Source organism: Coprinopsis cinerea, assembly GCF_000182895.1.
Source record: "Coprinopsis cinerea okayama7#130 chromosome 1 map unlocalized cont3.1, whole genome shotgun sequence".
In the NCBI taxonomy this organism is placed as follows: Eukaryota; Fungi; Basidiomycota; class Agaricomycetes; order Agaricales; family Psathyrellaceae; genus Coprinopsis; species Coprinopsis cinerea.
In genome coordinates, this window is record NW_003307544.1 from 3,952,890 (window position 1) to 3,972,896 (window position 20,007).

At 51.4% G+C, this 20,007-nt stretch overlaps 8 protein-coding genes across 8 annotated transcripts; 3 read left to right on the forward strand and 5 right to left on the reverse strand.

Moving 5' to 3' along the window:
• Positions 1 to 579: 579 nt before the first annotated feature.
• Positions 580 to 2,071, forward strand: CC1G_08784 (hypothetical protein; the record flags this gene model as incomplete). Its single annotated transcript, XM_001829577.1, has 4 exons — positions 580 to 753; positions 813 to 961; positions 1,011 to 1,149; positions 1,214 to 2,071. 4 exons carry the CDS (start codon positions 580 to 582, stop codon positions 2,069 to 2,071), a joined length of 1,320 nt encoding a protein of 439 aa, XP_001829629.1.
• A 338-nt stretch (positions 2,072 to 2,409) lies between these two features.
• CC1G_08785 (hypothetical protein) lies at positions 2,410 to 4,083 on the forward strand (the record flags this gene model as incomplete). The annotated part of the gene is made up of 4 exons (XM_001829578.2): positions 2,410 to 2,436; positions 2,508 to 2,609; positions 2,658 to 3,440; positions 3,499 to 4,083. The coding sequence occupies 4 exons, from the start codon at positions 2,410 to 2,412 to the stop codon at positions 4,081 to 4,083; spliced, it is 1,497 nt and encodes a 498-aa protein (XP_001829630.2).
• Positions 4,084 to 4,602: 519 nt separating this feature from the next.
• On the forward strand, positions 4,603 to 6,275 carry CC1G_08786 (hypothetical protein; the record flags this gene model as incomplete). The annotated part of the gene is made up of 5 exons (XM_001829579.2): positions 4,603 to 4,701; positions 4,752 to 4,853; positions 4,902 to 5,729; positions 5,813 to 6,134; positions 6,199 to 6,275. The coding sequence occupies 5 exons, from the start codon at positions 4,603 to 4,605 to the stop codon at positions 6,273 to 6,275; spliced, it is 1,428 nt and encodes a 475-aa protein (XP_001829631.2).
• A 293-nt stretch (positions 6,276 to 6,568) lies between these two features.
• CC1G_08787 (hypothetical protein) lies at positions 6,569 to 9,091 on the reverse strand (the record flags this gene model as incomplete). Its single annotated transcript, XM_001829580.2, has 7 exons — positions 6,569 to 6,706; positions 6,950 to 7,154; positions 7,215 to 7,232; positions 7,296 to 7,542; positions 7,596 to 7,827; positions 7,880 to 8,173; positions 8,231 to 9,091. 7 exons carry the CDS (start codon positions 9,089 to 9,091, stop codon positions 6,569 to 6,571), a joined length of 1,995 nt encoding a protein of 664 aa, XP_001829632.2.
• A 1,449-nt stretch (positions 9,092 to 10,540) lies between these two features.
• CC1G_08788 (hypothetical protein) lies at positions 10,541 to 11,970 on the reverse strand. The gene is made up of 5 exons (XM_001829581.2): positions 11,950 to 11,970; positions 11,598 to 11,848; positions 11,308 to 11,539; positions 11,095 to 11,238; positions 10,541 to 11,023 (listed from the first exon to the last, which is right to left on the reverse strand). The coding sequence occupies exons 2-5, from the start codon at positions 11,632 to 11,634 to the stop codon at positions 10,921 to 10,923; spliced, it is 516 nt and encodes a 171-aa protein (XP_001829633.1). The 5' UTR covers positions 11,635 to 11,848; positions 11,950 to 11,970; the 3' UTR covers positions 10,541 to 10,920.
• An 886-nt stretch (positions 11,971 to 12,856) lies between these two features.
• On the reverse strand, positions 12,857 to 14,799 carry CC1G_08789 (hypothetical protein; the record flags this gene model as incomplete). Its single annotated transcript, XM_001829582.1, has 2 exons — positions 12,857 to 13,620; positions 13,683 to 14,799. 2 exons carry the CDS (start codon positions 14,797 to 14,799, stop codon positions 12,857 to 12,859), a joined length of 1,881 nt encoding a protein of 626 aa, XP_001829634.1.
• A 927-nt stretch (positions 14,800 to 15,726) lies between these two features.
• Positions 15,727 to 16,861, reverse strand: CC1G_13795 (hypothetical protein; the record flags this gene model as incomplete). The annotated part of the gene is made up of 5 exons (XM_002912218.1): positions 15,727 to 15,832; positions 15,864 to 15,888; positions 16,053 to 16,200; positions 16,251 to 16,531; positions 16,831 to 16,861. The coding sequence occupies 5 exons, from the start codon at positions 16,859 to 16,861 to the stop codon at positions 15,727 to 15,729; spliced, it is 591 nt and encodes a 196-aa protein (XP_002912264.1).
• Positions 16,862 to 17,896: 1,035 nt separating this feature from the next.
• On the reverse strand, positions 17,897 to 18,989 carry CC1G_08790 (lipolytic enzyme; the record flags this gene model as incomplete). The annotated part of the gene is made up of 4 exons (XM_001829583.1): positions 17,897 to 18,262; positions 18,345 to 18,706; positions 18,766 to 18,829; positions 18,900 to 18,989. The coding sequence occupies 4 exons, from the start codon at positions 18,987 to 18,989 to the stop codon at positions 17,897 to 17,899; spliced, it is 882 nt and encodes a 293-aa protein (XP_001829635.1).
• Between the last annotated feature and the right edge of the window lie 1,018 nt (positions 18,990 to 20,007).

Consider the following 20,007-nt stretch of genomic DNA (forward strand, 5'->3'; position numbering starts at 1 on the left):
ATACCCAAGTCCAACAATTGGGCTCATTGCCGCCCATAAGAGCAATGCACAGCTACGGCCTTGTTTTCCCCGCTTATCCCGCATCTCCGAATTATATCCCCAAAAGGCCCGTGTGATGTTGTGACATCCAGGCTGGCCAGTGGCCACTGGAGGCCATCATTGCTCGTCTTGGATATATCGGCGGCGACATCTCATCCACCGGGGAGTTCAGCTAATTCCAAGCGCCACAAATGTTCCATTCCCTCTGCTTATACAACGCTGTATCCGCCATGCCACGGCCGTGACGACGCTTTCATCTCACAAAAACAAAGAGGTTGCTACAAGAGACAACGAACTCGGAAGAGTCCATCATAGCCACATGTCACCACGAGTCAAGGAAGCCAGTGCACGCAGTGCAGTCTATGCCCACAGAACAAATTAACGCCCAAAGCTGTTGTCACTGCTCTTTCTCCCCGACATCCATCACTGCCGCTTTCTAACGTCGCATTCCACTATCCGTCTATTCGAGCGGTGCATTCCGCTTCCTATACGCTGTTCAAGTCAAAGAAGAAGACGAGGCCGCCCCAGGCGGAGGGGGAAATGGCGAAGAAAGGCAAGCTCGAGCCCCTCCGTGCCCATCCAGACAAGAAGGACACTGCGCTCGAAACCACTGATGTCGTCCTCGGCGGCGTTGCCAATGTCATCGCGCTCACTCCTGTGCCCGGCGTCAAGGAGGCGGCGGAGCTGCTTCTGTCTGTCGTCGAGCTGATGAAGGTCAGTTGATCTTAGGATTGCATGGGATGTATTTCTTCTAATCCTTAACCGTATTACAGACGATCAAAGACAACAAGGAAGCGTTCAAAGATCTTGTCAGCGACGCCTGGCGTTTCCTCGAGGCCATTTTCGAAACGACGGAAAGATTACGAGCGTCTGGAGGGGAAATACCACCCGACCTTCTCGATGATACCGCTGAACTAGTCAGGTATGCTTTCACCTTCAAGTTACCGTCTTCGTAACTCACATTCGTTTAGCCAGCTCCGCACGATTGAAAGTTACTCACAGGACAAGGTCAAGCGGAATCACATAAAGCGCATCATCTACAGAGACCATGATCTGCAAACTCTCCGACAATATAGGGAAAGGCTCGTAGTAGTGAAAGACCGCTTCATCGTCAGTCTAGGTTTTTCTTCTTGTGAATGAAGTGCGAGCCATTGACATGCTACTTACCCCATAGGTTAAGAACACTATGCATATTCGACATGATCTGCATCAGCTAGTCCAGGTGGCTGTCGCTGCGGGCAAGTTCATGAAGGTTGTGGATCAGCAGTCAGGGAATCAGGTCACTCAAGAGGCGACAGAAGTGGTTACAGAGGTCACCACAACGACTTTGACTACTAGTGCAGAAACCGAGACTGCGACAGAGGGGAAACATGCCCGCTCCAAGTCCAACCCTGAACCATCCCGTGCACCACGGAAGACCATTTCGAGGGAGTCATCCATCGAGACCATTTCTTCGGCATCCTCGAAAGCTAGCTCCAGTCTGGCACACAATCCGTCTACAGCTGCCCCTCCTCGTTCCCGCCGACAATCAGCACCTGTGTTGTCTCGCCGCGAGGTTGACTCTGCATTGGACTCGAGACGCGGCGTTCGGAAATCGAAAAATCCATTTGAGGCCCTCGTTGAGCAGGACGAGGCCTCGCGATCCCAGAACTACGTGCGCCAAGACGACGCTCAATATGATGGACAGGACGAATACTATTCATCGTACTCCGACACCCGCGCTGCATCAAAGCCGCCCAGGCGAAACTACCCCGGTTATGCGAGGGCTCGATCTCCAGGGAACCAACACTATGAAGACCACGACGATTACTACGACGATTACGACAACTACGATGATTATGACAGTTACGGACATTACAGTGCTCCTGCAGCTTATCCATCTTCGCATCGGACCTCAACATATCACCAAGCCGCGACATTTCTCAGCGGCGTTGGTAACCAGACCACGACCATCATCTCGAACTCCGGGAATGACTACTCTCGCACATATGTCGCACCGAGGAGGGCAAGGCCAGCTCGACACAGATGGTGAGATGGTTTATATGCGATACGCATACCCTTTGCTTGCCGACTTATGGTCACTTGGATTGACCCTCGTGTTCTCTTGTTTGAACGGGGACGTTGGACCATGTAGATGTAACTTTCTTCTTTCTGGCCTTGCCTATTCTATGTATTGCGCTCATTCCTACGCGCTGCTGTATAATAAACATCTACACACGAAGAATGTCGAAGCCAGGATTCCGGAACAAAAAGTTGCGCCTTGTGTGTCTGTGTGGGTGTCCCACATCACCAAAACCCCAACACGCACACAGAAGGTAGGCCGAGGTTACGCGTGCCATCTTCCTGACCGTCCACCAAGTAGGTCGCAATATGGAGTCTGTCGCTGAGGGTCGACCCGTGAGTGCACTTTCGAATCCCACGAACTATGTAAACTAACGCATTCTTGTACACTTCTTGTACACTCGAAGACCGAGTCGGATGAGCTAACGACCTTGACAAGCCTTCCAGGGGAGCTTATCGTCAAAATCATAGAATGTCTCGATTGGACAGATATTCTAACCCTACGACAGGTCAGTAGCGGTATAAGGTACTAAAGACACCCGCTGACGAACCCACAGTGCTGCCAACTGCTGTCCGTGTTAACCAAAGAGCGATCAGTATGGCTGGCACTATTCCATCGATACTACGAAACCGAGTTCGCCCATCCATTCTTCCTCCCCAAGCCACTCTCTTTCTGCACTGCACAGGACTTGGAATCCCGGATTTTGCGATGGTGGCATGGTCTACGCCGACTATCCGACGCGTCCCTCAAACCCGACGAGTTTTCAGTAGACGATACGTGGTCTCGTGTAAATATCATGCCTGTAGGCGGCCACGACCTCTTTCACTCGGGGGACGGAGGCCTTTGGTACAGGCGTCGTGCAGGCCAGTCGTATCCCCTCACCCCGCCTACTACGGACAGTCGTGATCACATCCGAATATTTTGCTCTTTCGATCTCCTGTCCGTATACGTTGGCGACATCCCCGGGTCTAATTACACGGATATCGAACTTGCAACCTTTCCAATATCCTTCAACATGGTGGTCCTCTCCAAGCGGCAAATAGGCCCGTGGTGGGAGGGTGTGTACCAGACAGACATCCGGGTGTGGCGAATCAAAGTGGAGGTGGATGATAGCTCAGGGGAGGTGTTGGGGTACTCCTCCCAGCTGCTCCGATCGTTCAAGTGTCCCGACAGAAACCTTGAACCTTACGAGTGCTCCATCTATGGCCCTCACGTCGCATTCCGGGCATGGGCCCAATCCGTCTGGATGGCGTGTATTGTTGATTGGACTACAATTGACCCTCAAGACACCAGTTTAAAATCACTCGTTATTGTCGCTCATCTCGGGGTCGAAGCCAAGGTGAGTCACTATGCCTTTCGGGTTTTCATCTTGTCTAATCAGAATGAAACCCCTTCAGAGAATCTCACTCCTTCCCAACAAATCTCTTCTTTACCTCTGTGGACATACCGACGTCAGCCTCTGCAGCTGGGCATCCCTTGCCCCAGTTTCTTCTTCTTTCCGCGATTACTCGCATCTTCCTAACGTACAGCCACTGTGGCGCCATAGTTTGCCGCACGAATCCCTCCTGAACTGGAGAAACTCTATGCCCCGCTTCATCCATCGCTCCATACGCATCGTATTACCCACCATTACGGGCCTGTTCGGCGTCAAGATCCCAATAGGCGCCCTGAAAGACCAGCAAACGGACGAGATCCCGCAAACCGTCATCCTTGCTGGCGGTCACTATGCGAAGCCACTCCAGTACAGCTGGTTTGGATACCACTATTCGCTCCACTTTGACGCTTCTCAAGGGTTTATCCTGGACCGATATTCCTGGGGCGATGAATCCACTCGTGGGCCCCCAAATCAGCAGTCGATCCACGAGTTTCGTCCATTCCGTCCAAAACAGATGCTTCAGGGGGTGTATTACGACGAATCTCTGGGAGAATTATCCGCATTCCATAATCGCTTCAAAAGCTATAGAAGCCTAATCGGTGTGTAGTATTACCAAGTTGCATAGGTGACACGGTATTATGTCGAATCAAATAATAGGCGGCCTTCCTATCAATACAGTAGGTATAGCTCCTCGAAGGAGCATCTCCAAATGCACGCTTACTCCTCCCTTCTAACGAAGGACCTGTTCTGGACAATGAAAGCTATTTTGTTTTGTTATTCCAGTCCGATAATCCAATTACCTTTCTCTTCAATCATGTAGAACTTAGGTCTATGATACTATCTCAACTCGTCGATTCACGTTGTTTACAGATCCTCATTTTCATTTCTCCCTGATCCCTCATTTCAAACCTCGCAAAGTAGTGTGCTGGAGCCTGCCTCATGCAATCGTATTCCCGGGTTAACCACACCTGAAACTGTTGTGACATCGTATTCCCGAACCAATATGTGACATGCATACAAATGTACTTGGTGCTTCCGACCTGGAGCCGTAGCGAAGCGAAGCGAGGCGTGTCTTGCGCACTGTATGCACATGTGGGTGTCCTATTACTATCAGCGGAATACGGCAATGCGCGCAGAGGCGTGGTTCTCGCGTGTCATCTACCCCCTCGACTTCGACCTTCGCCAGGTGGATCGCAGCATGGAGACTGTAAGGGAAGATTTATCCGTGAGTTTTCAACATTCTGCCAATTTACACGTCGCTCACCCTTCTCCAAGGCCGACTCAGATGGGCCAACCACCTTGACAAGCCTTCCAGGGGAGCTTATCGTCAAAATCATAGAATGTCTCGAATGGACAGATATCCTGAGCCTACGACAGGTTAGTAGCGGTATAATCTGCTGAATATACCCGCTGACGGTCCCACAGTGTTGCCAGCCACTCTACTCGTTGACCAAAGAGCGATCAGTGTGGCTGGCTTTGTTCCATCGATACTACGAAACAGAGTTCGCCCGACCTTTCTTCCTTCCCAAGCCACTCTCTTTCTGCACCGCGCAGGATCTGGAGTCCCGGATTCTGCGATGGTGGCTTGGCCTATACCGACTACCCGACACTTCCCTTGAACCCGATGACCATCCCGTCGCCGATGAGTTCTGTTTTCCGCGGGGCCTCATGCCCGTAGGGGGCTACTACCTCTTTCAGTCAGAAGATGGAGGCCTTTGGTACCAGCGTCCCAGCGGCCTGCCTCGCCAGCTGACTCCACCTGCAATTAGCCTTGATGGCCTCAGCGGCAATGTTTATTGCTCCTTTGACCTCCTCTCCGGGCACATTGGCGATACACCGGGGCAGCCGAGCTACACCACGATAGAGGACGCGACGTTTCCGACATCCTTCAACATGGTGACCCTCGGCGTTTACCGGAAGACGTCGACCTCTGGTAGTAGGATCGTATACATGTCCATTATTCGGGTATGGCAAATCACAGTGGAGTATGAGGGAGATGAGGATGAGGTCTCGTATACCTCTCGGTTGTTGAAGACCTTCATTCACCCTGACCCTCGCGGGAAAGCAGTTGAATGCTCACTCTACGGTCGTCATCTTGCTTATCGGGTGGCGTTGCCTCCAGTGGACCCCTTTGGCTGGGAGGACGAGGATCGGGAGCTGGTCTGTGTTCAGGATTGGACCGTTGATTCCGTTGACGAGCCATGGGATAAATTTAGTCCGCGGATTGTCTTCCGTGTTCCCGACCGGACAGAGGTGAGGCGACTACTCATTCTATACACTACTCGAACTCCTTAACCTTGGACTGCTGGCGCTGACGATGCATCTGAATCTTCCAGGGAATATTTCTCCTCCCAAATCAGCATATCCTTGTATATGCCAAGGGGGCGGGGAAAGTACAACTTCTCGATTTCAAGCCACTGCCTCCAACGCATCATCCATTCCCCTCTTACGACAACCTGCCAATTGCGAGCTCAGCTTGGGAGCATTGGATCCATTCTGCACTTACCCATTACGCCATGAGACCCTTCTACATCCGGAACTCCATCCGCTTCGTCATTCCCAACCACGACGCCCTGACTGGCGTCAAGATCCCGTTAGCCGCACTGCAGGGCGAGTCAAACGAAGTCCCTGAAGTTCTGATCTTTAGCAAAGGCCATTGTAAACCGATGCATGAAGATTTGTGGTTCGGTTATCACTTTGGCTTTCACTCTTCTGGATCAAGCTGTATTCTGCAACGCTACTCCTGGGGCGATGAATCCGGCCCCAGGATATTACAACAACAATCTCAAACCCGGTTGAGGTTCGAGTTGATTTCCTTCTTCGGGCGTCGCGATGCTCATTATTTGTTTTATGACGAGTCACAAGGTCATTTATCCGCTTTCCCCACATGTTTTAGTACATACACGATCCTGACAGATGTATAGGAGTGAGATAGGCAGTGTACTTCGATATTTAGTTCTTACTTCGAATGCCTCACTAGGTTAACTGAAGTAAGCTGCTCGCCCACTACAGTAATCTAGAATATCCCTTTGGTAGTAGTGGGAAATCCGAGTTGTGAGGAAGGAAAGGGCAGGGCTGTTTGGTGTCAGAAATCAAACAGTGAAACGGATGAGGATATGTGAGGACGAGAGGTCATCGAGGAGCGTGAAGAGGCGTAAAAGGGACGGAGACTTGCGGACATCGGAGAAGAGCGGGAGCCAGTGGAACAAGCAAGAGCCGACATTGGTATTCTTTATTATTATGAGGGGTCAAATCAACACAGAAAGCCTTGTTCGGAGCAAGGAATAGTAGCCATGCAAAAGACAATCGATAATCCTTGAACTGTCAATTATACCACGCGCACTGCGCTCAGGCGGGCTCAGTTTCTACCTGAATAAAGAATAGACTTGAGGCCAATGTGACCCACAGTATTCTAGAGGCCCGTTGAGCAAACCACGCGTACTTAACAGAAACTGATCTTGATTTTCACTCACCCAGGTCATAAGTTGTGTGACAACCTCGCGAAGCTTGGATTGAGAGATCCCAGAAGCTTGTTGGTTGCTCCCAGATGTGGTCTGTAGAATGCTCTGGATAGGCAGGTGACGTACTTCATAGGTTTTAGTTGCCGATATGAAGAAGGTTCCTCCAAAAATCCAGTATATCCCATTCGTCAGCACCCACGGCGTAGTTTCGATGGAACTAAAGGGAGGCTGCATTGACTGCGTTTCCCAAATTAAACAGCAGAAAGTGCTCACTTACCGGTTGAATGTTGCCATGCTGGACAGTAAATTCTTGCATGTCATTCAAAATCCCCAAGGAAGCGTTGAACTACCCTCTTACCTTGCAATAGACTGGACAATAACCTGAGGCAGATGTGACATCAGGGCCGTTTCACCTTCATACCGCTTTGCTTCTATGATGCAAATTCTGGGGGTTTGCCGAGTGACTTTAGCTTCTGTATCCTTTCCTCCAGTCTTTTTTCTGCCCTTTCCCTTTCCTTCGACAACGCCCGCCTTGGCCTTTCTCTCCCTGGCTGCTCGCAGCTCTACTCTGACATCGTACATCGTGTTTTCTCGGATTATAAGTGCTGAAAGGCACATGGTCAAAAGATTCTCCACCACAGGTTTTCAATGGACGCACGTCTTTCATCTGGTGAAGCATTGACCAAAACATAGTCCATCCTTCCCGAACAGGCAAAGGTGTTGTCCTGGTACTCGATCACAACTGGTGCCGTCGGCCCCTGTGTGCCTTTGCGAGCGATCTCAAACTCGGGAAACATTATTGGGGCGGATTCATAGACCAATGTCATCTTGATAACATTTATGGTAAGCACAAGAATATGGTCAATGACTATCCTTGCGCGTGCTTCATTCTGAGGAGGAACGGTGGTTAGTATGAAGTGTAATTTAGGCAACTGCACTCACCGTGGTTCCTACATAGTCGTTGAACGTAGCGAGGATGGCTTTGGTTCCACAGTCTTCCCAGACTCTGGTTAAAATTACTTCAAGCTGCCGGTTCTTGTCGGTTAATGTGAATTCCTTGTCGGTGTTGCTCACGATTTTCTCGTACGCAAACTTTAACTGTTCTTTTCGTGACAATCGCTCTGTCAGCTCAAACTTGATTTTTCTCATGAGGCGCTCATCAAGCTGACACATCGTCACTTCCAACACTCCCAGTTCTTTCAAATCAGCAGGGCGAGCGTTCGAGAACGAAAGAAACTGTGAATTCCTTGAGATTTGAGTAAAGGGAAAATCCCAGAGCCGTGGTGCACTGACCCGAATTGCAGTATTCGTGGATTTCCTCTTCGCTGTCTCAGCGAAGGAAAGCATATGGGTGGCTATTTCCTTTGCCGTTTTACGGATACCATCTTTCCACAACGAGAACATCCGCGACGCATTAGTGGTGTGACCAGCCGCTCCTGGGTTCCCCAAGCCTGTAAGCGTCAGAAAATTGGTGTAAAGGTCGGCTGCAGGCCCTTCCACCTTCTGTATATCATCAGGAGATGGCTCGATCTGCAACCACTCGACACTTAATTCATCTTCATCTCCCCGTTCGACATTGGATTTGCCGTCATCTCCACCTCTAACGGTAAGGGATCGAAACTGATCCAATAAGCCACCAAGTTCAGCGGGATTATCGGTCGACTTGGCGGTGGAATCAACAGCGGTAGATTTGGCACTGCCAGTGCCATCCGTCTCGGAACCTGCCACGCGCGAGGGCTTGCCAGGGCCCTTGCCAGACGAGCGCTTAGCACCCTCGTTGGATGGAGCTCTGCTACCGGTAAGAGCTGCGGTATTGGTGTTGCCAGACGTGTCTTCATCTCCACCTTCAACATTTAGTGATCTAAACCCGTCCAATAAACCATCGAGTGAGTCAGCAGAGTTATCGGTCGACTCGGAGGTGGAATCAGCAGCAGCAGATTTGGTACTGCCAGTGCCATCCGTCTCGGAAGCTGCCACGCGCGAGGGCTTGCCAGGGCCCTTGCCAGACGAGCGTTTATCACCCTCCTTGGATGGAGCTCTGCTACCGGTGGAAGCTGCGGTATTGGCGTTGCCAGCCGTCCCGGGACCTGTGTTGGTAGGTGCCGCATCATTTGCCTGATTAGCCGATTTCATTCCTCTAGTCTGAACGGGCATTGTTCGTGCTGATGGGTTCAAAGTTGTAAATGTGCTGGGTATGACTCTGCTGGAGGTCGAATGAGTTGAACAGGTGTTCTGAATGAAAGCGACCATTCTCAAGCACTTTAAATAGAGACGAATCGTACCCCCACAAGACTCTGAGACTACCCAACGACCGCCTACAGGATAAAGCAGACGAAATTCTTTTCATAACCAGCACAGTAGACCTCACACATTCATGCCTCCTTCATTAACACGTTTGAATCGTTTTCCGTTCCCGAGTCAAGTTACCGTAGAACAGCTGTAGGCTCTGTCTGCCCATCATGCAACTTCTGTCGAGCCCTCGGTTAGGCGCTTGTAATGGAGCGAGCTTGTAGCATCCACTGGTGGCCAGACATGTAAGTAGGACGTGGAGCCTACATGCTGCCGAAGAATTTATCCATATTTTCAGCGAAGGTTGAATGAACGTGGAGTCTTCGACTCCCTTGAGGTATTCCTACCCATATGGCACACTAGTTCCAGCAAGTGCCTTACACTGGACACCAATTAAGCGCCTTGGGCGATGCACTTGCTAGTACGACCCGAATTACTCGCCTCACAGAAGGCCCACATGCCCCACACCCCTATCTACGAATAGTGTCCACATATCCCTTTAAACGCTAGATATGTCGAAGGAGGAAGAGAAACCGGCGAGACGCTAATCTACAAAATGACACACACCCACACACAAATCACGAAAGGTGTTTCGATGATCGGGGACCCACATTGCGCGCCTCACAGTGGCAGGGTCAATCAGGGTCAATCCTCTACCTTCCATTCCGATTAGGTTCAACAATCCGGTCTCCCGACAGTGAAAGCCTGGGAGCCTTCGAAAGGGAGGCAGAAGCGACAGGAGTGACGTTCGTCAAAGGGAATCCGCTACTTCTCTCAACTTGGGAGCGGAGGATCGATCTATCGTGTTTTGGTCTAGTGAGCATCCCACCGGATGGACTTCGTGGATACACACGCCCGCGTACCGGTATCAAGAGATCATCCTGCCCACCTACATACTGTGCTTTTTCTTTCTCAAACATAACGATTTTTCCACTACTTTCCATCTGTATATCATCCAGGTCCCGCTATAGTAGCAGGTAGTTCGTCGAATGGAAGGATAGTATTAGTACGGAGAAATTTATGGCTCATCCGAGTCGCCACACTTCTTGATCCCCCTGACAAAACACGACGCGTCTTCCACTAGCACTGCAGTCTAGCACTGCTTAACGCGAAAGCTTGGCGCCTTGCGTCGATCAATCGATCACACGTCATCATCATGACGCGCAGATCTGGCCCTCGTCGAACAAGGGGGGCAAAGTCATACGATTGATTCCCCATGCTTCATTTCATTCTAGTTCACGAACGTAGAAATGTAGACATTGAAGGACCAGAAGCGCGAGATGGGACAAGCGAGTTCAGATTTCAAGTTCATGAATTCATTAACACTATTTCATTCCAACGTAGGAAGAACAACAACCACAACTAAGAGGAGCAACTAAGGTAGCAACAAAAAAAAGGGACAGCATGAATCCGAACGGAACGAAAATTTGGTCGGATGAAGGCTTGTAGTACAACAGAAATTAACAACAGGGCTGCAGAATGCAGGCGGGTGAGGGGGTGGTGGGGGTGTCGTGCAGTGGGTTCGAATTGTGGACTTGGATGAGTGAGTCACGGAGCTTTCAAGGTGGTGGAGGTCGTAAGACAAGACTCGGAGCAAGAAGAAAAGCATGGAAGAAGGGTGATGTCATGATATCGTGGATACAAAAGTAAAGACTACCAGAAACGAGACAGGAGGGGGGAATGGAGAGCTGCGTTTATGCCTCGCTGCTGACCAAACCACCGCCGTATCCGTCTCCAGATTTTGCAGCGGCAATGCCTCGGATGATGACCATGATGAGAGTGAAGGTGATCAAGATCCTAAGTGCACGAAGGGGAAAGAAGCAGAGGTCAGCGGCGGATAAGCAAGGCAGTAAAGAGGTGAAACGCACCAGATCAACCACGCGAAACCTTCCACGGCGTTCAACTGACCGCAGTATGCCCAGAAGTTCTGGTGACTACAGGAGAGACCGCCTCCAAGTGAAGAAGTGATCGCAGCAGCCGCAGCGAGCCATAGGATGAACGTCACAAACAAGCTATAGATAGAACATACACCATCAGCCATCCACGAACAAGGACGAAAACAAAAAGAATAGAAAACACACAAGATAAAGTGAGCCGCCACACTAGTCATTATCGAGCCGGCCGCGGTTATCCAGAACATGATGAGGAAGAGGGATCCGACGACTATCGTCCATACGGAGCAGAAGAGGATGTACCGCACTCGGGCGCGGACAGAGCCAAAGGGGTAGTCGTGGCGTGAGTTGTAGCGCGCTGTTAGCCAAGCGGCGATACACATCTCGATGATGGAGAAGAGAACGATGGATCCGAAGAGGACTACGACAGGCGCCCATCGTCAGTAACAGTGACCAGAAACATAAGACAAAGTACGCACTGGGGTGAGCCCTTCGCACTGCAGTATCTGCGCCCATGGCTTCAAAGATTCGAAGAGGTCGTTAAAGAATTGGGTTTCGTTGGCACAAGTCGTTCGTATTTCGTTCGTTCGTCGTTCGTTGGTAAAACAGACGTCTGGATTCCGAGTCAAGTAGTTGTTGAGTTGGTCGTCGTCGTCGTCAAGTTGTGTGTGGGTTCAGAGGAGGAAGTGGAACGAGAACAGGGTTCGATTCTGAAACTGCGGCCTGCCGTCTTATGTCCCAAAAATGAAGGTGATTCACAGAATAGGAGGGAACGAGACTGTGATCAGAGACGGTTCTTATACGAAACAGAACAGAAAAGATGTGACTTACCCCGGGGCAGTGTTTGGGGATGTGCGCCGACCACAGAGGCAGTGTCTCTTATGAGCGGAATCAAAATGTTCAACTTGGGCATGACGTCGAGGCACGTGGAGTGATTATGTCAGCGGGATCTAATCTTATCGCCGTCGTTTTGGGCAGCACCGTCTCGGCGGGAGCCACGCCGTCCACACCGTTTTCTGGGTTTCAAGTCTCCGGTGGTGGAGATTTCTGAGTCGAGGTTTGTGGTACGATGCGAAATTGCTTGGACGTGGCGCTCGAGCCGAACGACCTCACTGTGGGGCCGACGATGTGACGACGAATCCCCACACCAAGTGGGATCAAGCCACTCCATGGACTCCAAATCGTTCAGGTTTGCGTAAAACACACCACCGGGGCGTAACTCTCGACGTCGACACTTTTACCTGTAGATAAACGGCTGTATTATATCGTCGTGTTGACACTAAGCCAATTGCCCACACAAGCTTCGGTTTGGGGGAAATCCAAGGTAGTTCCCGAAGCGCCGGAGGAAGTAACAGCTCAAAAGCGCCCGTCGAAAGAAGGCGCTGGAGCTCGAGGATTCGTCGAAGGAGCGATAGTGATCCAACCCTGCTGCTATGTATCGCATGCTTCTCTCGGAGGCTGATCTACCCAGCTTACCAGGTTTTTTTTTTTTTTTTTTTTTAAAAAGAAAAATGGATTTCTGATCTTTATCCGCCACTGGGTGCTTCCGCTCTGCAGCTGAGGGTCTGCTACAGTCGACTTGGTATGTATGCTATTGGAACCAAAATTGACAAGCAGTTCTAACGAAGAAGAATAAGGATACACGATGCCCGAACGAACGCGATGACAATACAAACACAGCGCATACTAGGACTAGGACTACACTTATCAATGCATACTCTAAAGTCCATAAACTAAATTACAAAATCATAAAATACGGATTATTTCGCAGATTATACAACTCGTTTTTCAAGCAGTCGAGGAGGTTGGGTGGGCGTTTGGGTTTGGCGTTTCCTCCTGCTCTCGTCTCGGGAACATCCTCGTTGATTGAAGAATGAGCCTCTTCATCATCTTCCGCATGGGAATCGTCCAGGTAAGGATGAACCTCCGCACCGCCCCCAACCTCCCTGTACCGCGCACTACACTGAATCTCAAAGATGATTCTCGTCGAGCCCTCCAATACACCGCCTCCCATGAGCCTCCCATCGCCCTTGAGTGTAGCATCGCCCATCTCAGTATCGTCATCCGTACTGCTGCTGGGATGGGCAGTTGAACCACGGGCAGACGAAGGAAACGCCCTCCCAAGCACATCATCCAACTCTCCCCATCCCCTATACGCACGCAAACTCCTCCACGACGTCCGACTCGCTTCACAGCTCCATAAATCGAAGATGACCTTCAATGTTCGTAGAGAGGGAAATTTCGAGTTTATTGGTCTCGGTTGTGGGACTTGGTACGAGGACGGTCGGATATGTGAGAGTGAGGTTGACGATGTGAATGCGGTGGGTATTAGTGATGAAGAAGGAGTGGAAGTGGAAGAAGGGAAGAGGTGTGAGTCGAGGGGATTGGAGAAGAGTTGGATTAATCCCCTAAATGGATCTTCGCTCGTGGCGAAAGCGGGTGTTCCGACGATTAGGGTGTGGAGGTTCTGGAATCCCTGCGAGAGGATATCCGGACTCGAGGCTGAAGCCAACAATCATGATCAGTTACACAGAAGAAGAAACAGCACGAGGAGCGTTACTCACGGGTGTGGAAGTACCGCAACGTCAAAACCTCCAACGTCTCCCTCGCTCGATCCAGCAGACCCCAAATCACATCTCCGTCGTCCTGGTCCCAGACGTACAAATGCACTTGCTTGAGTTTGGAGAGATCCAACACTGAACACTCCGAATCCTCGTCTCTTGCTTCCTCGTTCTCAGACCCATCGCCGACGAAGACAAACGGAGGCTGCAGCTGGTCCATATTCAGAATGAGGGTCTCCAACTGCGGCGGCTTCTTCCTCTTCGAACTCGAGCCTCGTAAAGACAAAGAGCTGCGAGGCCAAGATCGAGTGGAAGAAGGATACCCATACTCGGACGGCGATTCCACCGAAAGGACCTCCAAGCATTTCACGTTCGGGCCTAACAGCGAGATATAGAGGTCGGAATAGGGTATAGCAACGTTCTCCAATGTCACTTTCTTCAAGGTTTCCAACCCGAATAGGTGTTCTAGTCCACGTCCCACCTCGCTATCCATCATCGAGAGAAAGTTGGAGTTTGTGGGATCGAGGAAAGGCTGGCGTTGGAATCCATGATGGTATGACCCTGACCGGCCTTGAACGCCGCCCATACCCCCACCGACGATATGCACCCTCTCGACCCGTTTCATCCGGCTCAGAATCTTCCCGACTAACACATCCTCTCTCCCTCCCCCTCCCCCTCCTCCTATTACCCCACCACCACTACTACCACCGCTCCTCGCACCACTCAACCGGACCCTAACTTCCCCCACATACGCACACAGCACCTCCCCGCCCTCGCCCGCCAAAACCCTCCTCAACGCCCGCTGGCTCTCATACGCATAGGGGTTCTCGCAGTAATCCAGGGATATGGAGCGGTAGAGGAGTTTGCGCGCGAGGTGGAGGAAGAGGTGGGAGCCGGTGAGGGCGAGGGCGGTGAGGGTGTAGGGGTCGGTGCGGTGGTGGTCGAGGATGAGTTCGAGGATGTCGAGGTAGAGTGGGCAGGGGGAGGATGTGAGGGGGTTGGGCGGTGGGTATTGGGATAGGGATAGGGATAGGGGCTTCGTCGTCGTTCCTGTTGTTATTGTTGTTGTAGATGTCGTTGGTGGTGGTGGTGAGACTCGGAGAGGAGAGGGAGTGGGCATCATCGACGTCGTACCACTCGAGCTAGAAGAGCTGATGTGGCGTATATCACCGGCTAGAAACGCTTCGTGATTTCTCGTCGTGATCATTTAGGCTGACAGGTAAGATCTTAAAGAGTCCTTCGGGAATGACGAGCGTCAGCTATATGAATCATCCCTTCGTGATATAAGTACGAGTGAAGAACAAAGAACACACACCGAAATCTGAAACCCAAAGATGAAGAACCCAGTTGGACTCCAAAAGGACGCCACAGACGGGACGAAAAAAGAACGAAAACTCGAGTTTTGAACAGTCGAAATCTGATATGTGATACAACCTTCGAACTCGAACTCTCCAGTGTTCCGGGTTTCGACGGATCTCCTTCTGAAACGCACAGAAGTAGGGAAAGTGGGCCCAAGAGAACAGAGATATGGGTCCAAAGAAGGGAGAAGGAGAGACGAGAAGAGCAGGTAGTCTCCACGTCCAAGGGTCCAAGAGTAAAAAGGTAATTGCAGTCGGATGCGATCGCCGTGTGCTCAGCCAAACGAGGTGTCCCTAATGAAGTGTCCTGCGTTCTAGCGGGTCCTCGCAGACCCGGTATTGACAGACCGTGGGTGGAATGAGAACGAGAATGGGAACGGGAAAAGTGGGAGAGGGAGAGGGAGAATGCGAGCTCGAGGCAAGCACGCGTGTTGAATGTACGTACGTACGTACGCCTGGCCTTGAGGTGAATGGATTCCCAGCCGTGGTTCAATACTACGCGTAAGGATGGTAACACGATCCCAGTTCTGATCGCCGGGTCCAAAGGTTGGTTGGGCAGATGATAAGAAGAGTTTTCGTCGTGTCCGTGGTTCGTGGTGGGTGGCTCGTGGTCCGTGAAGCGTGTCAAGGGGAACCACCGACGATATCGGTGCGTGGCAGAAGGGAAGGAAGGTTGTGAAGATGGGAAGTCAAAGAAGCTTTGTTCGTAGTTCAGATCGAAGTTTGTACTGAGGAGCTTCGATTTGGGGCGAAGGCACAGCGAGGTTGGAGAAGGATGTGTGTTTGTAGGACCGGCTGGAGGAGAAGCTTCGATTCAGCCACGCACACGCAAGCACGGGCCCGTGGATCGCCTAGTTAAGTATGTCGAAAGACCGAGAATGTCAGACGTTGGTCACAAGTATATATCCAAAATTAGAACGCAAAGGCCAATTGGAGAGGGGTTTGGTCGCATTGGTGGATGACGATGATAGGTAGGTATTTATGGCGGAGAAAGCCACGAGGGGAGGGAACTTACGTTTGCGCTGCGGAGTTGCAAGTCTTCGCGGAGTAAGGAAAAAGGTCCACCAATCGCGGTGGGGATGGGGTGATAGTCGAGAGTCGATCCTGAACAACGAGGAGCGATGGGAAGAGGCAAAGCGTGCGGTTGAATCCTTGCTCAACTCCTCCGGAGATGAAGGGGAGGGAGTTAAATGAATACAGAGATGCTAGTCACCGAACCGCGGAGGTGGTTGACAGTTCCACGATGGACGTTGGACGTTTGACTGCCGACCAAGGCCAAACCTCGCCGTAGAAGGGTAGGATGGAATGGACAGCCCTCCTGATGACTAGGATTGGCGCTGGAGTCAGAAATGGATAGTTGGAGGGCACTGGTTTGGGCTTGGATCAGCTGAGGACACTTTTGAGTCTCGACTTGGGTGGGCCTTGCAGGTGACTTGGCTTGGACTGAGATGGAATGGAAGACCCTGGGCTCTGGCTGGCTGTTCTCGAAATAGCCTGAATACGAAAAGGGGTGAGAAAGGTGGGGATTGACGACAGTCAGGAGAAGGATGGGTTGATAACTTGGGACTTACGCTCGGTTAAACGGGCATGTATCTATAACCTACTCTCGGTGACGAAGAGAGAAAGCGGTGCCCCAATGAGCGGGATGCGTATTTATAACACTCCCAAAGAGCGCTGTGTCATGGTCATCAAGGGAACCTGGCGCATCGAATCCGGGGTTAAGTTCTAACTCGTCTCATCAACCTGAAGAATGGACAGTCAAAACTTGCTGATCCTACCGGCGGTCGACTTACAGCGATGTTCACCTCGGCGCTGGACGCCCATGGGTTAGGCGAGGTAACCAAACAGTAGGCTCGATTTCCCGTTCAGGGTTACCTTTAGAGTTGGGTTGTAAAACAAGGTTGTGTGGACCCTGCTAGGGCTCGCACCGCCCATCATGATATCATGAAGGCAACATGAAGGCCTCGTGCTCCCATCGGACACGGAATCAAGATATGGTCATTTCACACCAAGCGCGGCTGACAATGGGTGATTAAAGGACCGTGAGTAGGGATAGTCAGCGGTTGTGAATAAGAGAACAGCGCTGGATGATACACTTTTCAAAGAGGCAGTCGATTGATCTGAATAGATTTGGGCTAGCCTCCGGTACCGGTGGACCAATGTAACTGGAATGAATTGTCATGGACAGTTCGATTGCTTCAGCCTTTAATCGAACCTGACAGCGCGCTCCGGTTGCGAAGTACCAGGTAGTTCTATTAAATTCCAGGGATCATGGTTGTATTCATACTACTAAAGCGCGTAAACTTAGCCAGGAGGCGAGATGACATCTCCCTGACCCAGGGTGTAGATAATGATGCTGCGGGAACGCCGGCGAGTTTCAACTTGGACGCACACGCATAGCCAGTCCAGACCACCATTTACTCAACCTCAACTGAATGATAAGAATGAATTCATTTCCCCCGTCGATAGTTAACCTACTTGGAAGTGAGGTAGATGCCCGTGGTTTATGAGATTAATCCAACGTGCCCGATGTCATTGGAATCCTAGAACGGGCCACGAGGAGAAGTTCAATCAAATTCCTCACCTCAGAACTCAGAGGCCGTCGGAGACGGAGCTTTGGCATTGGGCGCTTCATCCGATGTCCCACTTGCCGCCGGTAATTGCGGAGTCTGTACCACAGCGTCCTGGGACAATTGCACCACCGGCGTCTTGGCAGGGTCGAGCACTAAGCGCCCAAACCCATACCTCCCTAGACGCTCCGAAGAGCTCACATTGGTGCGCGACGTCGCTACTTCAGTGAAGTAGACAGTGGTATCTTCATTCAACTTTTACATATAGCAAACAAATCCCCATCTGTACTTAAGGAATCCATCCCTTCTGCTTGGCGCTAATCCATCCGTTGTACCAAGCAGTCGCCATCTTCTGGTATCCATTAGCATTAGGATGGACACCATCGGCCAAATCGCTGTTAGTCACTGCCGCCATCGAGACGAACACAACATGTTGTCCCTGTGCCGCCTTCTGCTCAACCAATTGCTGGATGCGAGTGTTGTAAGTGTTGACGTTGGCTTGGCCGAAGGAGAGGGGGACGAGGGAGGCGACGAGGACGGTTGCGTTGGGCGAGGCGGTGAGGATCTTGTCGACGAGTGCCATGAGCCTGTTCGGGGCGTTGGCGAGGTCCCGGTTCTGGGCCATGTCGTTCGTTCCGGCTTTGAGGAGGACGACCTGTTGAGTTGAGACGGAATCAGTAACCGCATCTACGAGATGCCCTGCACTCGGGCCTCAGTAGAAAGGTTTAACCACGCACCTGAGGTCTCTGCGCCAATGCGGTGTTTGCGTAACCAGAAATCTGGTCGATAGTAGCGCCGCTGTGGCCTTGGCAATCGTTATCCTCCATGTTGCCAGCCTTGACGGTGCCGATGTAGTCAATCGTGATCCCGTCCTGCAGCAAGCGATCCTTCAAGTACTTGCGGTAGGCGTTGCCATCGTTCGTGCCCATGCCAAAGGTGATACTATCGCCGAGAGGGAGGGTGATGATAGGGCCGGTCTGCACTGGCGGAGGAGGGTTGGTGGGAGTGGTGGGGACTACGACGGGTGGGTTGGACGTCGTTGGTGTGGTTGGGGGGTTGGTTACAGGTGGTGCTGCGCCAGCCTGGCATTGGGAGTACCCTATCGTTGAAAGGATTGAGTAATTTGAATATGAGAAGAAGGGTGAGAGAAATGCGTACAGTCGTTTAACTTGACGCAAGTTGCACCGCTAACGCAGGTCGTTGCGCCAGTCCATCCGTTGCCCTGTCCAGGGAAAACGCGGGTATCCATCAGTTACTTGACATCCTGTCAGGCAGGAACAAAGAACACTTACGCCACACTGTCCGTACAGCGGGACCTGGGCCAAGGCAACGGGTGCCAACAGCGTCGATGCAACGATCGAGAACAAGTAACTCGCTTTCATGACGAAAAAGTCTTTCGAGAGCTCTCCAGACTAGCGATGCCGATGGTCGCGCATAACCCCACAGGTATTTATGCACCCGAGGCGACAGGCGGGTATACCCTGGCTTGTTTTCGGAATGCAGTGGCACAAAAACTTGGTCTGCTCTGTGTCCATATTTAGCCAAAGTCGTTCACATGCAGAAATGTAAACCGAATGGCATGACGAAGGACGTCAGTGGTACTTGAGTTACCTTACAGCGGCTGCGAGCATAGAAGGTAGTCTCGGAGAGAAACCATGGGAAGGGGACCGACGTGGAAGGACCCCGGAATAACAAGTTAATACAGTGGAGAAGAGCACAAGCCTTTATTTCCCCTCGCAAAGTCCCAAAACGGAAGCGGTTAGAACCGGACCGCTGCATGGAAGCCCATCGAAGACGATCAAGAACGATGCGAAGCCTTCTGAGCGACAGGGATTGGCGCTGCATGGAATTCTCGTGGCAAAGAAAACCCGGACATTGATGCGTGTGGAGAGACGACAGGTAAAAGAAGAGGTCTGTATCGCTCACGTTATGTTCGCGTGGTCGAGGTAGCTTTCCATGCTTCCGGATAGGACGATGGAGATTTATCCGCGATGGTACGCCCTGGTTCCCTTACTCTCAGTGATTAGCCTACGTCTCACTGTTCCACCAGCACATACCGGTAAAGCTGGAGAGTGCGGCTTCCCATGTAAAACTTTCTGCTTGGTCGTGTTATACTAAAGTAACGAACGCTTCGGGGCGTGATCATGACACCGTGACAATGACCAGTCCCACCTCCATTTAAGTATCAATTACCACAGAATGTAGTGGCTTGTATCCTAAGTACTAGTATGCAGGTGTGTTTTACCACTGAGGTAATCACCACAGATATGGGTAGCGTGTTAGTCGGAGTCGAGTCCCCTGTCGACGCGAAATCTTGGCCATGGCACGGGGCCGTGCGAATAATCTGGGGCCCACGATCGTCGATGATCTCGCTTTAAGTTTCTCTGAGACCGCGTCGCA

Excerpts from the sequence above, each read along its gene's own strand:
- CC1G_08788 (XM_001829581.2), bottom strand. The coding sequence starts at position 11,634 with ATGGGCGCAGATACTGCAGTGCGAAGGGCTCACCCCA. Across the intron at positions 11,540-11,597 it reads AGTGCGAAGGGCTCACCCCA|TCCTCTTCGGATCCATCGTT; the intron begins GTGCGTACTTTG and ends CGCCTGTCGTAG. Across the intron at positions 11,024-11,094 it reads GGTTTCGCGTGGTTGATCTG|GATCTTGATCACCTTCACTC; the intron begins GTGCGTTTCACC and ends TCGTGCACTTAG.